The following is a 15,744-nucleotide window of genomic DNA, read 5'->3' on the forward strand; positions in this document are numbered from 1 at the left end:
AGTGTTGGAACTGGTCCAGTAGATCACCTCAGCCAGCAGACACCAAACGGGCTGCAATGGCTGCAACGTGATCCTTTGGGACAACTGCACCTGATCACAGTAGGTCCACTAAAAGAGCTTGTTTGATCCACTGACAGGCTCAGAGTGTTATTCTAAGTGTGTGACAGCATCATGGAAAGGATCCCTACAGAGAGAGACCTGGAAGATCCTTTTGGTTTAACCACAAACAGCACACACACCAGACTACATTCACTAAAACAGGGATTTTAGAGAACAGGACTCAGGAGCTGCTGCCTCCATCAGTCAGTGTGTTTGTGTTACTGAGTGTCACACAGATGTCGTGTTGGATCTCAAAACCATACAATAACACAGAGTAACTGATGGAGGCAGCAGCTCCTGTGTCCTGTTCTCTAAAATCCCTGTTTTAGTGAATGTAGTCTGGTGTGTTTGAAAAGAGGGATATAACAGCTGTTGAAAGGATCTTTAGGACCTACCAGACATTTAGACACCAGAATATGTAGAAACAGGAGCCAGCTTTAGAAATACTGCAGCTATACTTAAATCTACTGATCGACTGTCCTGAACAGGAAGCTCATATCAGTTCATTCTCACTGCTTCTGCTTGCTTTGGTTGATTTCATTCATATCTTCGTTGATTCAGTGTTGTGCATCATCATCATCATCATCAGTTTCAAAATAAATGTGATTATTTGCAAATTAATTTTACTTTGAAAAGTTTGATTTTGCCTCCTGAAATTTTTAGAATTTGGTCATGATGAAAAAAAACAGAAGAAGAAGAAATGTGACCACTCATGAAAGTGAATGTAAAGGAACAAAATCCTGTTCATCTGGGGATCATAAACTTGGTCTTTAACTTGCAGTCCGCTTCAGTTTCTGGGCATAAAAGTTACAACGTGAGCAAAAATCATGTGTGGAAAATGTGTTGAAGTGACTGAAGTGTGAACCCACTGAGGCTGACGGGAGTTTTAACTGGCTGCTCGGCAATTACACCCAAAATATTAAAAGGAATATTTCACCGAACACGGAGGGATTACAGCAAAGAGAGACAAGAAACTAAAGAACGAAGCAAAAACAAACGAGCACAAAGTGAAAACTAAGTGTGGAGGTTCTGCTCCTGAGTCGGAGGAGTTTTCTATTTATTCCTTCAATCGAGACAGAAACATCTAAACCTTTATGCTTCAGATGTTTGGGTGCAGAGCTCCTTTAAATTATCATCAGACATTTGAGGAAAACAACAGCTTTAAAATCAGGAATGTAAAAAACAAACAAATGATCACCTTTTTATATTCATCACATGAAATGTAAAAAAACATGAGGATTAAGACGAGTGTTAAAATCAGCGGAGAGCGACAGAGCTGAAGGAGAGAATCTGGAAGAACATCTGAACAACGACCTTAAAGAGACACAACAGCAACCCGATTGGTCCACAGGTCAGAGGTCAGGTGACAGGCGCCGTCGGCCATGTTTGTTTTGCTTTTGGCAAAGACTCACGGGAAGGTTTGGAGGACTCTGATCCTGCCGTCAGTTTATTTCTTCTTCTTTTCTCACGGAGTCTGAATATGGATCCTGATAATAAAAACTAATTATGACTTTGTGACGTAAACTGAGAGTTTCTCATCATTTAAGAGATGAAATACTGACAGAAATCAGGTCTTTACTTCCATCAAGTCTCTCTTTGTATTTCTAAAGTCTCCCAGATCAAACTAAGACATCATTCTGAGAAACTCTCTCTGTCTGAGATGAAAAGTGGTCATCAGGAGCTCTGACGGAGGTGTTTTAGAGCCAAACACACACTCGCTTCACACCTGGTCCCGTTAGGATGATCAATGTGATGCTGGTTCAAAGAGCTGCTGCTGGACGACCGAAGACAGAAGCTTTCATTCATTTTAAGGTTTCACGTTTTGTCTGAATCCTGTTTTGACACGACTTCCTTCATTTCAGCACAGATTTTAAATGTCCTGAGCGGAAACATAAATACGACGGTACTTTGTTATTACAGAAGAAATAAAGTGGTTTCTATTCGTCTGATTGTCTCTTTTAAGATATTTGAGGTTTAGATGTCCAATAACAGCAGGATCTATCTGTGACCCTCTGAGGCGTCATGACAGCGTCTGAACCACAGACTTACAATCAGTTCATCAAGAACAAGTGGAAACATTATGAGACGTCAGTCTGGTTTCTGAAATCATCAAATATTTATATTTAATAGATCGACTCTTTATTTATCGGCTCGTTACGGCAGAATATTTAGTGGTTCTGTGCTTTTAGTGTCTGTTTCCGTGGAGTCAAACACAGAACACGACGCTCAGCTCTGCGCTCTGATTGGTTCATTATTGGACGATTGATTAGGACGACGACCGCGCCGGCTGAAGCTCCGCCTCCCGTCGTCACGTTAAAGGAATAGTGCGTAAAGTGACCTCTGACCTCTGTGTGTTAACGTAGAAACAGACTTCTTAAGCGTTGAGTTTCTCCGTCTCTGCGGGCGCCGCTGCCACCGGCACCGGGACGCCGTTACTGGAGTCCGGCTTCCCGTCTTTCTTAAAGGGGACGCCGTTGTTCTTCAGAAACAAGCTGAAGTCGACGATAAACAGCAACGTCGCCAAGAAGCCAAACGCCTGGAGAGGAAGAAGAACAAAACAGCTGAGAGAAAGTTCAGGAAAGAAGATTTAATCAGTGAGAAGGAGGAAGGAGAGACGGGAAGGAGAGAAGGGAAGGAGATAAAGGAGGGAGAGAAAGGAAGGAGAGAAGGGAAGGAGGAAGGAGAGAAGGGAAGGAGAGAAGGGAAGGAGATAAAGGAAGGAAAGAAAGGAAGGAGAGAAGGGAAGGAGAGAAGGGAGGAAGAGAAACCCTTGGAAAACAGGGAGGAGGTCTGCTGATGCTTCCTCACCACGGTGCTTTGCTCCACCGCCGTCTTCCTGTTGTCTGAAGCGAAGACGATGGAGGCGATGAAGAACAAAAGAGCGATGCCACCGGTGTAAACGAAGTCCTGCAGACAGAAGAAGAAGAAGAAGTTAACTACATGTATGATGTAAACGAACCGTTCGTCTGGAAATGATAAACTCATTTAATCACTGAATATAAATTATCTAAATGGCAGAAACATCATTCACGTGTATATTTTAAAGAATCCTTCACTTTGTTTCCAGACCTGCAGCATTTAATCACTTTGATTGACTGATTATGAATGAATCACATCAGTTGATAATAATCCATCACATGATTGATTTGTACCTGGAAGAGTAAAACAGGAAGTGCTCATGTCTGCCTGTAGGAGGCAACAGCCTACCGGAAATCCATTAGACGAAGAAGAAACCCGGAAGCAGCTAGCTGCGGTGCTAACATGCTACCTCCGTGTTTGTAGCCGTCAACATGAACAAACAACGGTTTGTTTCATTACTACAGTCGTGAACCAACTAGTCCAACTTTCTCCGGCTATTCGGAGGCCGCCCGGCGCCGTGACGATGCCGTGGAGGTGCTGTGTTCCCGGGTGTAAAGGCTACGATGAGGCCAAGTCCATGGGGGTCGTGTTCCACGGGCTGCCGACGCGGGACCCGCCGCGCTGCCGGACCTGGCTGAAGGCGATCCAGAATCCCAGACTGGACGAGAACACGCCGGTGTCCAAGTACGGCGGCGTGCGGGTGTGCAGCCTGCATTTTAAACCCGAGGACTACGAAGAGGACTTCCGAGCGAAGATACTCAACGTGGCGCCCAAGCCGGTGCTGAAGAGCGGGGCGGTGCCGTCAGTGTTCCCCGGGACGCGGCGCGCTGAGCCCGGCAGCTCCGACACACCTCCGCCGGCTCCGAAGAGGAGCAGAACACAGGTGAGGACTCATCACAGCCACCGCTGGATCTACTTTATTCCTCCGTTTACACTAGTAACCACACGTTTACCTTTATTACATGATCCAGACCCACTGAAGATCCTTTTGGTTTAACCACAAACAGCACACACACCAGACTACATTCACTAAAACAGGGATTTTAGAGAACAGGACACAGGAGCTGCTGCTCTGCTGCTGCCTCCATCAGTCAGTGTGTTTGTGTGTTGAAATAGTTACTTTGAGTCCAACACAAAGTCACACAGTCACACCAACACTGAGTGAGTCCAGGTTGCAGTAGACCATCAACTCCTGTTCTCTAAAATCCCTGTTTTAGTGAATGTAGTCTGGTGTGTGTGCTGTTTGTGGTTAAACCAAAAGGATCTTCCAGGTCTCTCTCTGTAGGGATCCTTTCCATGATGCTGTCACACACTTAGAATAACACTCTGAGCCTGTCAGTGGATCAAACAAGCTCTTTTAGTGGACCTACTGTGATCAGGTGCAGTTGTCCCAAAGGATCACGTTGCAGCCATTGCAGCCCGTTTGGTGGCTGCTGGCTGAGGTGATCTACTGGTGATCTACTGGACCAGTTCCTTGACCAGTATTTCAGAGTAAATGCAGAGTTATTGTAGGTTACTGATGTGATCTGGTGCCTCTGCTAACCTGACGCCTGTTTTGTTTCTGGTTATTTGTTTGAGACGAGCTGTGGAGCTGCAGGGAGCTCCTCACAGACCCCCCCAGCAGCAGCAGCAGCAGCAGCAGCAGCAGATGAGAGCTTCTGCATCGTGGTGTCAGTCGACCCTCTGGACGACCGCTTCCACTCAGAACGAGAGTTCAGCTCAGTAACGACGTCCGACGAGTCGGAGGAAGAGCCCGGCGAGGACTGTACGATCGTTAACACCCGCAGCCTGATGGAGCTGTTCAGGATGTGTCAGACGTGTGGCCAGCCCATCGTGGAGAAGGAGGTTTTCCACTCGGGGGCGCAGACGAGGGTGAAGTGGAGCTGCCGCGGTGGACACTCTGGTCTGTGGAAGTCCTCGCCTCGCCTCAGAGACCCACGTCCATAAAATCCACCTGCTCTTTTCTCTGGATGAACATTTCCAGTGTTTGACGAGAACTTTTGTTGATACTCAGAAAGTCTATTTAAGGTGCGGTGGAGAGGGTTAGCAGCTGCAGAGATCTGCCAACAGCTGGAGGACACGCTGAACCACATCTGATGGTCCACAGAGGAACGTGTCCCAAATGGTGCAGGTCAGTGGTTTGTGTTTATTCTATTGTGTGGCTGCAACGTGATCCTTTGGGACAACTGCACCTGATCACAGTAGGTCCACTATAAGAGCTTGTTTGATCCACCGACAGGCTCAGAGTGTTATTCTAAGTGTGTGACAGCATCATGGAAAGGATCCCTACAGAGAGAGACCTGGAAGATCCTTTTGGTTTAACCACAAACAGCACACACACCAGACTACATTCACTAAAACAGGGATTTTAGAGAACAGGACACAGGAGCTGCTGCTCTGCTGCTGCCTCCATCAGTCAGTGTGTTTGTGTCATTGTGTGACTTTGGCGTTTTAAAGGGTTAAATCGAGTTCAACACAATATTTGTATAACACACACAAACTAACCAATCAAGGCAGCAGCAGACCAGCAGCTCCTGTGTTCTGGGAGTTAAAATCCCTGTTTTTGTCAATGGAGTCTGGTGTGTTTGAAGAGAGCGATATAATCTTCTTACAGGTCCTTAATGGTTCAACTTTGGATTCAAACCAAGTTTTGAAAGTTTGGAAATGCCTTCATTTTAACCTAGAGGCTTCCTGTCAGGAGTCGGTTTCTCTTTGTTCACTTGCTGATGTCGCACTGAAATAATCCTGATCAAATCCAACATGCCGTCAGAGTCAGAGCAGCTGGTACAGTGAGCAGGGCTAGAACACGTCTGTGGGCAGTAAACTGTCAAACCTGTAAAGTTAATTTGTTCTTTTGTTTGTTCATTAACAGCTTAGACGTGATGATAAAGGTTTCACCATGACAGTGTCTGTACTTTAAAAAGCTGGACAGGAAATGTTGCTGTGAATATTTGACATTATTGAGGAAAGACGTCCAACATGTTTGTGTTTGTAGGCCACCCCCCCCCCCCCAGCGACCCAGGAGGACCGAGCTGCTCTGACGCCACGGAGACGTGAACACACAGCGACACATCGGCCTGTGTGGACGCTTCAGTGGGACAGTGATGCTGTGATGTTCAGTGGATATTAACTGTAGCTTCACTGCAATAAAGACTCAGTGACAGTTGTTATATTATTAGTTATTATCGCTGTGTTTGTCACCGACCCTCTGTGCACTTTAAGTTATTGACAAAGGAATGACGACCTGCGGTCAGTGTTTGCTGGGAGCAGAGAACGGCTCTTTTTAGAACAGGACGTCAAAGTCGTGTCTGCGCTGCTGGAAGTCAGGCGATGAGCCCACGGCGAGTGTGTTTGTTCCTCTGAAAGCTGCTGAGAGCAAACAAGTTCCAGTACTTCCTGCTGAGCCAGCTAGCTCCCCGTTAGCCCTCTGCTGGCTCCCCGTTAGCCCCCTGCTGGCTCCCCGTTAGCCCTCTGCTGGCTCCCTGTTAGCCCCCTGCTGGCTCCCCGTTAGCCCTCTGCTGGCTCCCCGTTAGCCCCCTGCTGGCTCCCCGTTAGCCCCCTGCTGGCTCCCCGTTAGCCCTCTGCTGGCTCCCCCGTTAGCCCCCTGCTGGCTCCCCGTTAGCCCTCTGCTGGCTCCCCCGTTAGCCCCCTGCTGGCTTCCCCGTTAGCCCCGTGCTGGCTCCCCGTTAGCCCCCTGCTGGCTCCCCGTTAGCCCCCTGCTGGCTCCCCGTTAGCCCTCTGCTGGCTTCCCCGTTAGCCCCCTGCTGGCTTCCCCGTTAGCCCTCTGCTGGCTCCCCCGTTAGCCCCCTGCTGGCTCCCCGTTAGCCCTCTGCTGGCTTCCCCGTTAGCCCCCTGCTGGCTCCCCCGTTAGCCCCCTGCTGGCTCCCCGTTAGCCCCCTGCTGGCTCCCCGTTAGCCCCGTGCTGGCTCCCCCGTTAGCCCCGTGCTGGCTCCCCCGTTAGCCCCCTGCTGGCTCCCCCGTTAGCCCCCTGCTGGCTCCCCCGTTAGCCCCCTGCTGGCTCCCCCGTTAGCCCCGTGCTGGCTCCCCCGTTAGCCCCCTGCTGGCTCCCCCGTTAGCCCCGTGCTAGCTCCCCCGTTAGCCCCCTGCTGGCTCCCCCGTTAGCCCCGTGCTAGCTCCCCCGTTAGCACTTGAATGTGGATAAAATGATTTACTGTCTGGGCTCTTCCAGACATACTTAATGTTTCACAGGTGGTGACGCTCACAATAAATGTCATGAAACAGTGGAACTGCCCTTTAAACCACAGGCGGTGGGGTGGGGGGGTCTTACCAGTGTGGGCCAGCAGCTGATGCCCACCCTGTCCAGCAGCGTGGTGGAGAGGAGGATGAGGAGCAGCAGGGTGAAGAGGAAGGCCGTGCAGCTGACAAACTCAAAGAAGTAGAGGGCGGAGCAGCTGGTGCAGCTGCTGACCATCTCCTCCAGGACGAAGGCCACGAAGGACAGCAGCTGCCGAGGAGAGAAGAAGAGGAGGAGGAGGTCATTACAGACGTCTGTCCACCAGACGGCGCCAACAGCCTGACTCACTGCCACTCTTATTATTAACACTCTGTCACATTACAGCAGTGATATCTAACCCTGAAACATCCTGAGTGTTTCTCTTTAAACGGCCAATGAGAGACCTGCTTTCATTTTAGTTTCTGCTTGACGACAAAACACATTCAGTTTTTCCAGTGAGGAAGGAAGGAAAGTTAAGAAGGAAGGAAAATTAAGAAGGAAGCAGACATGTTTAGGTCTGACATGTAGAAACCAGGCTGTGGCTGAACTCTGACCAAACCCTGTTTAAAACCTTTACAGATCTGAGGTCAGCAGGAATCCACATGAAGGAGCCAGTCAGAAGAATGAACTGTCTGTGGGCTTCATTTAGAACAAAAGCTCTGTTTAGAAACGCCTAACCCTGAGAGAGAGACAGGGAGGGAGACAGAGGGAGGGAGGGAGGGAGGGAGAGAGAGAGACAGGGAGGGAGGGAGAGGGAGAGAGACAGAGGGAGGGAGAGAGAGAGAGAGAGACAGGGAGGGAGGGAGAGGGAGAGAGACAGAGGGAGGGAGAGAGAGAGAGAGAGGGAGGGAGGGAGAGGGAGAGAGACAGAGGGAGGGAGGGAGGGAGGGAGGGAGACAGGGAGGGAGGGAGAGAGACAGGGAGGGAGACAGAGGGAGGGAGAGAGAGAGAGAGAGACAGGGAGGGAGGGAGGGAGGGAGAGAGAGAGAGACAGGGAGGGAGAGACAGACAGGGAGGGAGGGAGGGAGGGAGGGAGGGAGGGAGACAGAGGGAGAGAGAGAGAGACACAGACAGACAGACAGACAGACAGACAGACAGACAGACACCTGACTTCACCTGAACACCAGCTCTTATTTTATGGTGACAGGAGTGTTTGATATGACATCACTGTGTTTACTGACGCTCTGACATCAAAACAGTGTGAACACACACACACACACACACACACACACACAGCTGCTGACTGTTGTGGTAAAACCACTCTGACCGCCCGCGTGTGTGTGTGTGTGTGTGTGTGTGTGTGTGTGTGTGTGTGTGTGAACCACGCTGAGCTGAATCAACAGGAAGAGGAAGTGGGCTGCGTCCTGCTGGAGAGACAACACCCCCACACAGGAAGACTAAATGGTACGACCCAAAGTGCAGCATGAAGAAGAAGAAATGTTGTTGTATATTTGCATTATATTTATTAGTATATTGGTATTTATTTTATTTTTTAACTTAATTTCCTTTCACTAGTTCTTTCTGAAGTAGCTGTTGTGTATGTGTGAATTTCCCCTTTGGGGGATGAATAAAGGTGCATCTTAAATCTTAGAAGAAGAAGAAAAAGTAGAAAAATTAGAAGAAGAATTAGAAGTAGAAAAATTATAAGAAGAATTAGAAGTAGAAAAATTAGAAGAATTAAAAGAAGAAGAAGAAGAATTAGAAGTAGAAAAATTAAAAGAAGTAGAAGAAGAAGAAGAAGAATTAGAAGTAGAAAAATTAAAAGAAGTAGAAGAAGAAGAATTAGAAGTAGAAAAATTAAAAGAAGTAGAAGAAGAAGAAGAAGAATTAGAAAAATTAGAAGAAGAAAAATTAAAAGAAGTAGAAGAAGAAGAAGAATTAGAAGTAGAAAAATAATAAGAAGAATTAGAAGGAGTAGAAGAAGAAGAATTAGAAGAAGTAGAATTAGAAGAAGTAGCAGAAGTAGAAGCAGAACGGCCGTGCAGCCGTTACGTGGTGCTGGAAACAGACTTTTGTGGGCTCTCCCTCTGGATCTTGGTCGTGTGGTGAACCGAAGCCAGGAGTCTGTTCCCATTACAACACCGGCTTTTATGGAGGAATATTCTGTGTTCAAGTGCCTTTGAGGTTATAAAAACTCTTTGTTTCCTTCCAGCCGAGACAAACCCTGAACCACACAGTTCAGATGAGACGTCTGACGTCAGCCGGGTATAAAATACACACTGAGGTCTTTAAAACCACTGTTACCCCCCCCCAGCATGCTCAGGGTTCGAGTCCCGTCTGAGCTGGAAACACTCACACAGGAGCAGCCTGCTGCTCATTAACACACAGCTGCCTGAAGATGGGCTCAATGCTTTCATGCCAGAGGTTTTGGTTTAACCACAAACAGCCGTTCTATCGCTCTCTGCACACACACCAGACTACAGTCACTAAAACAGGGATTTTACAAAGCTGCTGGTCTATCGCTGCCTCGCCTGGTTAGTTTGTTGGTGTGTTATGGTGTCATTTTCAGGTTTTATAGAGTTAATTCGGGCCCAACACAATGGTTGTATAACACACAAATACACAAACAAACGAAGTGATGGAAGCAGCAACAGACCAGCAGCTCCTGTGTTCTGTGAAGTAAAAGGACTCTTTTTGTCAATGGAGTCTGGTGTGTTTGCAGAGAACAATGCAACAGCTGTTTGTGGTAATCTACCGGACCAAAGCAGGTTCAGAACGCTGGACTTTTACTCATAGTGGAGTAATTCAGTGTGGCGCTAGTACTCTTACTTAAGTAGATCTGAGTACTACAATGGAGTTTAAAAGAGCTTGTTTGATCCACTGACAGGCTCAGAGTGTTATTCTAAGTGTGTGACAGCATCATGGAAAGGATCCCTACAGAGAAAGGATCCCTACAGAGAGAGACCTGGAAGATCCTTTTGGTTTAACCACAAACAGCACACACACCAGACTACATTCACTAAAACAGGGATTTTAGAGCTGCTGCTCCATCAGTCAGTGTGTCTGTGGTATTGTGTGTTACACTAATATTGTTTTGGATCTGAACTAGATCCTCCCTTTAAATCACCACAGTCACACAATAACACAAACACAACATAAAATTCAATTAGAATAAAATGATTCATCGAATTAAATAAGTTTTATTAAAATTAACTTTGTTTAATGAACGCAACTTGTCGATTTTGTCACCATAAACACACTCAGGCTGTGTGTGTGTGTGTGTGTGTGTGTGTGTGTGTGTCCACTGTAAACTGGACCTTCCTCATCCTCAGCTCTTGAGGAAGCTGCAGACGGGGAAGTGAAAGTGCTGCAGCGCCGACCGTTTGGGAGCAGAGAGCTGTCGTTAGCAGATCTCAGAGCTGCTGACCCTCCGCTGTCGCAACACTTAACGAGGGGGGGGGGGGGTCTGCATCCGGCGTGTGTGCTGTTGGCATTAGTGAGTGTCCGACAAAAAGAGGATGTGCAGGACGGGCGGGACGACCCTCCGCTGCTGTGAAATGGTTTTATCATCAAACTTCATCTGCAGCGAAACACCAGAAACTTTGTGAGTAACAGCAGGTCACTAACTAAACAAACTAAACTGTGAAAATACTTCACTAGGAGGGAAAGTCCTGCACTCACAACCTTAAACTGGTCCAGAAGGAGCAGCCGTGGGATCACCACCACCAGACTCCATTCACAAAAACACCACTTTTACCTCACAGAGGAGGAGCCGAGGTGAAGCCCAGGTCACGCCGGATTCATTTTTATGTCGTAATCTGAGCTGATGAAGTAACCTTCGGTCTGATGTGAAGAAATGACATTCACACTTCTCCCCCACCTCATCCCAGAGCACTTCTTATACACCCCCTCCAAAAGTATTGGAACAGTGAGGCCAGTTCCTTTACTTTTGCATTAGACTGAAAACATTTGGGTTTGACATCAAAAGCTGAATATGAGACAAGAGATCAACATTTCAGCTTTTATTTCCAGGTGTTTACATCTGGATCTGATACACAACTTAGAAGTTTGCACCTTTTGTTTGAACCCACCCATTTTTCATGTGAGCAAAAGTATTGGAACATGTGACTGACAGGTGTGTTTTGTTGCCCTGGTGTGTCCTGTTACATTGATTATTCAAACAATAAATAGCTGAATGTCTACGTTCACTTTCAGATTTGGGTTTTGCCTGTGCAGACTGCATTTATAGTTAGAGGTGTGACCAACAAGAAAACCAGAGAGCTGTCCATGGGTGAGAAGATGGAAAATCAATCACAGTCATTGCACAAACATTGGCCACAGCCAGTACAACCATTCTGAATGTCCTGAAGAAGAAAGAAACCACTGGTGTACTAAGTAACAGACGTCGAACGGGTAGACCAAGGAAAACAGCAGCAGTTGATGACACAGACATTGTGAGAGCTGTAAAGAAAGACCCTAAAACAACTGTTGACATCAGCATCACCCTCCAGAGAGCAGGAGAGAAGGTGTCACAGTCTACTGTTGGCAGAAGACTTCACGAACAAAAGTACAGAGGCCACACCAGAAGATGCAAACCACTCATTAGCAAGAAGAACAGGTCCAGAAAAAGTCCAGAGACAAGCCTAAAAGTTCTGGGACAAAGTTTTATGGACTGATGAGACAAAGATGAACCTTTACCAAAGTGATGGAAAGGCTAAAGTTTGGAGAAAGAGAGGATCTGCTCATGATCCCAAACATACAGGCTCATCTGTGAAACAGTGGAGGTCATGTCATGGCTTCTTCTGGGACGGGCTCATTCATCTTCACTGATGATGTAACACATGATGGCAGCAGCAAAATGAACTCAGAAGTCTACAGAAACATTTTGTCTGCCAATTTAAAGAAAGATGCAACCAAACTGATTGGGAGATCCTTCATGGTGCAGCAAGATAATGATTCAAAACACACTGCCAAAACAACAAAGGAGTTCATCAGGGGTGAGAAGTGGGAGGTTTTAACTGGCCAAGTCAGTCTCTAGACTTCAACCCTGTAGAGCTAAAGAGCAGACTGAAGGGAGAAACCTACCAAAACAAACCACAACTGAAAGAGGCTGTGGTGAAGCCTGGAAAAGCATCACAGAAGCAGAATGCAAAGGTTTGGTGAAGTCAGTGGGTCACAGGCTTGATGCAGTTATTAGGGTTATTAAGTCTTTTCACGTTAATCTATTTTAAGTCTATCTGTTCCAATACTTTTGCTCACCTAAAAGTTTGGTGTTCCGTTACAGATAATGCTATCTTCTAAGTTGTGTATCAGATCCAGATGTAAACACCTGGAAATAAAAGCTGACATGTTGATTTCTTGTCTCATATTCAGCTTTTGATGTCAAACCCAAATGTTTTCAGTCTAATGCAAAGGTAAAGGTACTGGCCTCACTGTTCCAATACTTTTGGAGGGGGTGCATCTCTGCTTCTATCTGACAGCTTCAGTCACTTCAGACTCAGACCTTCACACCAAGAGTTTCTAAAAGGGGATGTTTTGTGCTAAAATAAGTCCAAAGGAAGGAATGTAGAATCCACATTCAGGTGTTTATTTAGCTTCACTTAGCTCCCACAGACACCAGAGCCCCCCCCACTTCTGTGGCTCTCTGTAATCTGGAGGTTTTAATCAGGGGGTTGGTCAGATTTCAGCCACAGCCTGTTTTCTTCAGCGCATGCTAAAACCAGAGCTGAGTGTTTTAAAGGGACGTGAACACATGAATGTGTCTGGGTTAGTATCCCTGCTGCACTAAAGGCTGAGCTCACTTTAGCTCAACCTTATCCTGTTGGGTAGTTTAGTCTGCAGCAATGCATCATGGGAGATACGATCATCACGCTTCCTTTACGACATATTATTCTATCTGAGAGCTGAACTCTCACGCTGTATTTCCACTCTGTTTCCTTCTGCTCAGCAAAGAAAGTGTGTTTGACAGCGACAAGAGCTTTTTACACCCTAAAGGGACATTTCCACTCTTTATGTGGAACATTGTTGATTGAAACGTGGTCACTTCCAGCATTATTGGATGACAGGGCGTAGTAGTAACGTCCCTAGTAACGCCCTTAGTAACGGCCCTAGTAACGCCCTTAGTAACGGCCCTTAGTAACATCCCTAGTAACGCCCTTAGTAACGGCCCTAGTAACGCCCTTAGTAACGACCCTTAGTAACATCCCTAGTAACGCCCTTAGTAACGGCCCTAGTAACGCCCTTAGTAACGGCCCTTAGTAACAGCCCTAGTAACGCCCTTAGTAACGGCCCTTAGTAACACCCTTAGTGACGGCCCTTAGTAACACCCTTAGTAACGCCCTTAGTGACGGCCCTTAGTAACACCCTTAGTAACGCCCTTAGTAACACCCTTAGTGACGGCCCTTAGTAACACCCTTAGTAACGCTCTTACTGACGGCCCTTAGTAACACCCTTAGTAACACCCTTAGTAACGCTCTTACTGACGGCCCTTAGTAACACCCTTAGTAACACCCTTAGTAACGCCCTTAGTAACACCCTTAGTGACGGCCCTTAGTAACACCCTTAGTAACGCTCTTACTGACGGCCCTTAGTAACGCCCTTAGTAACACCCTTAGTAACACCCTTAGTAACACCCTTAGTGACGGCCCTTAGTAACACCCTTAGTAACACCCTTAGTAACACCCTTAGTGACGGCCCTTAGTAACACCCTTAGTAACACCCTTAGTGACGGCCCTTAGTAACAGCCCTAGCAGCAGAGGCGATAACTAGTCCCTGCTGAGCCGAGCTGAGCCGATGCCAAACTGAATAAGAACCACTAACAAACACCAACCATGTTGCCATGGGAACAGCGGAGCGCTATTGTTTTAGGTGGTTCGCCGTGCTGTCGTGCTAATTTGACTTGATGCTCCGTCACCTCCTGTGGGACATCCCTCCTAAACACGGAGCGCTTCACTTTGGGAACACGACTTTTCCTAAATCATCCCTCGGTGCCGAGCTCAGATTCAGAGCTTCTAAAATGTGAAATGTTAAATAGGTCACAGCTTCTAAAAGTAAAGCTCGGACATATTTAACATTTCAGATGTCAGAAATAAGTTCAGAGAGGAGTTCCCTGTGGTCCATGTAGTCTGTTTTCTGTCCTCCATGATTCTAGAAAAGGGTTCTTATGGGTTAAACCCAAGTCTGAACCCTACAGAGGATCTGTGGACTCACCACTTCGAAGACTTTGATGAAGAAGCGGGTTTTATCCAGATGCTTTGAGGGGATGACGAAGCAGGAGGATTTGGGGTTGGGAGCCGTCGTGGAGGAGTAAACTTCAGACATGATGGAGCTGCAGAGAGAAACGGTTTACAGTTCATTCTTGGGTTGGTCTTTACACACACACGTTTCTGTGAGGCAGCAGAATCTCACACATGACAATAAACATGTTGAATATTAGTTGTGTTCTGGCCATGAGACGTTACCTGACACGTTACCTGAGAGTGAAAGTGAAACTGCAGGTGCAGGTAGGTGCAGGTGCGCTCACACTGCAGATCCTGCTCAGAGTGATTTATGGTTCATAAACGTGTCTTGGAGCCCAACAGCTGCCCCGAAACTCCTTTTGTCATTTTTTGCGGTTAGTTTTAAAACCAAACTTCATTTTAAAAATTGGTGATTCAATAATTCCTCGCTAAAGGCAAATACAAAAACACCAAAGGCCACGGTTTTCGGTTGTACCACAAGGAGAGGCGTGTTTCGGTAAATTCGGCATGTTTTATCACATTATTACTTTTGGGACATCTCATCTGTTATGAGCTCTCCGCCGTCAGCCGCTGGGTGTTGGTGGACAAAGTTTGAGGAGAAAACCAGGGGAATTAACTCTTGAAGGCTGGACTGTACTCAAATAAACGATGGTGTGAATTAATGTCACAATACGAACGGCACTTCTAATAAGTGAGAAGAGATTTAGACTGTTTCCCGGATAATGTGTCGCTTTATTTAAAGAAACGACGTTAGATGTTAAATTGACTGAATTTTTAACGCAGTCTGGCGTGTGGCGTTTTCTCCTACGTTTCGGGGGTTTGGCACCAACTTCAAATGGTGGCCTAAAATCTGCTGAACTCACCCGCTAAAAACAGGAAGTTAGATTCCAGTAAAAAGGTGACAAAAGGTGGATGTTTGGGATGTAAACTCACCGTACAGGTGTCTTCCGGTCCGTAGCAAGTAAAGTTTCCAGCTGCGAAGTTCAACTTGTGTAGTTCGATTTGTTTCTGCTACTGAACTAACTTCTCACTTCCGCATTTACTTTGTGAGTTTTATTCTGTAAAGTTGGACGGAAGACACCGAGCTTCCGGTAAAAACCTTCAAATTAAAGGTGTTTTTAGTCGCTGGAAGAGGATTTCACCTGTTTTTCTGGTCTGTTTTCAAGTTTCAGTTTGTTTTATTTTATTTATCTTTAATTTAATGTTTTATCAAAACAAAAGTTTGCTGAAAACACAGAAACAACAGACAGAGGTTTCTGAAATAATACTGTGAAAGCAGGCTGCTCACTGAAGGGGGGGGGGGGGGGGGGGGCACAAAGGGTCTGGGGGCTCTTCAGCCCACAAATAAATAAAAAGAAATAAAGAAATCTGTGG

General features: G+C 46.6%; 2 protein-coding genes across 3 annotated transcripts in view; one reads left to right on the forward strand and one right to left on the reverse strand.

Moving 5' to 3' along the window:
• cmtm6 (CKLF-like MARVEL transmembrane domain containing 6) overlaps window positions 1-15,428 on the reverse strand; it is a 15,771-nt gene extending 343 nt beyond the window's left edge. The window contains exons 1-5 of the mRNA XM_070836100.1: window positions 15,304-15,428; window positions 14,342-14,459; window positions 7,247-7,423; window positions 2,908-3,006; window positions 1-2,635 (exon numbers count right to left, since the gene is read on the reverse strand). The exon at window positions 1-2,635 is cut by the window's left edge and continues 343 nt beyond it. Coding sequence (XP_070692201.1) covers window positions 2,474-2,635; window positions 2,908-3,006; window positions 7,247-7,423; window positions 14,342-14,452 — 549 coding nt within the window. The 5' untranslated portion in view covers window positions 14,453-14,459; window positions 15,304-15,428 and the 3' untranslated portion in view covers window positions 1-2,473. The remainder of the gene's footprint in view (window positions 2,636-2,907; window positions 3,007-7,246; window positions 7,424-14,341; window positions 14,460-15,303) is intronic.
• LOC139205325 (uncharacterized) lies at window positions 3,257-6,128 on the forward strand. 2 transcript variants are annotated; one of them, XM_070835500.1, is made up of 4 exons: window positions 3,257-3,841; window positions 4,537-4,861; window positions 4,973-5,093; window positions 5,954-6,128. In XM_070835500.1, exons 1-3 carry the CDS (start codon window positions 3,278-3,280, stop codon window positions 5,053-5,055), a joined length of 972 nt encoding a protein of 323 aa, XP_070691601.1. In that variant the 5' UTR covers window positions 3,257-3,277; the 3' UTR covers window positions 5,056-5,093; window positions 5,954-6,128. The 2 variants fall into 2 exon arrangements, with proteins under 2 accessions (XP_070691601.1, XP_070691600.1); XM_070835499.1 differs by having other exon boundaries at window positions 4,973-5,089.
• Window positions 15,429-15,744: the final 316 nt, after the last annotated feature.

The sequence above is a fragment of the Pempheris klunzingeri genome, chromosome 8, assembly GCF_042242105.1.
Source record: "Pempheris klunzingeri isolate RE-2024b chromosome 8, fPemKlu1.hap1, whole genome shotgun sequence".
Lineage (NCBI taxonomy): Eukaryota > Metazoa > Chordata > Actinopteri > Acropomatiformes > Pempheridae > Pempheris > Pempheris klunzingeri.

Coding starts and splice junctions, on each gene's coding strand:
- LOC139205325 (XM_070835500.1), top strand. CDS start 3,278: ATGTCTGCCTGTAGGAGGCAACAGCCTACCGGAAATCCATTAGACGAA. Junction 3,842..4,536: donor CGAAGAGGAGCAGAACACAG/GTGAGGACTCAT, acceptor TATTTGTTTGAG/ACGAGCTGTGGAGCTGCAGG. Junction 4,862..4,972: donor CTGCCGCGGTGGACACTCTG/GTCTGTGGAAGT, acceptor GTTGATACTCAG/AAAGTCTATTTAAGGTGCGG.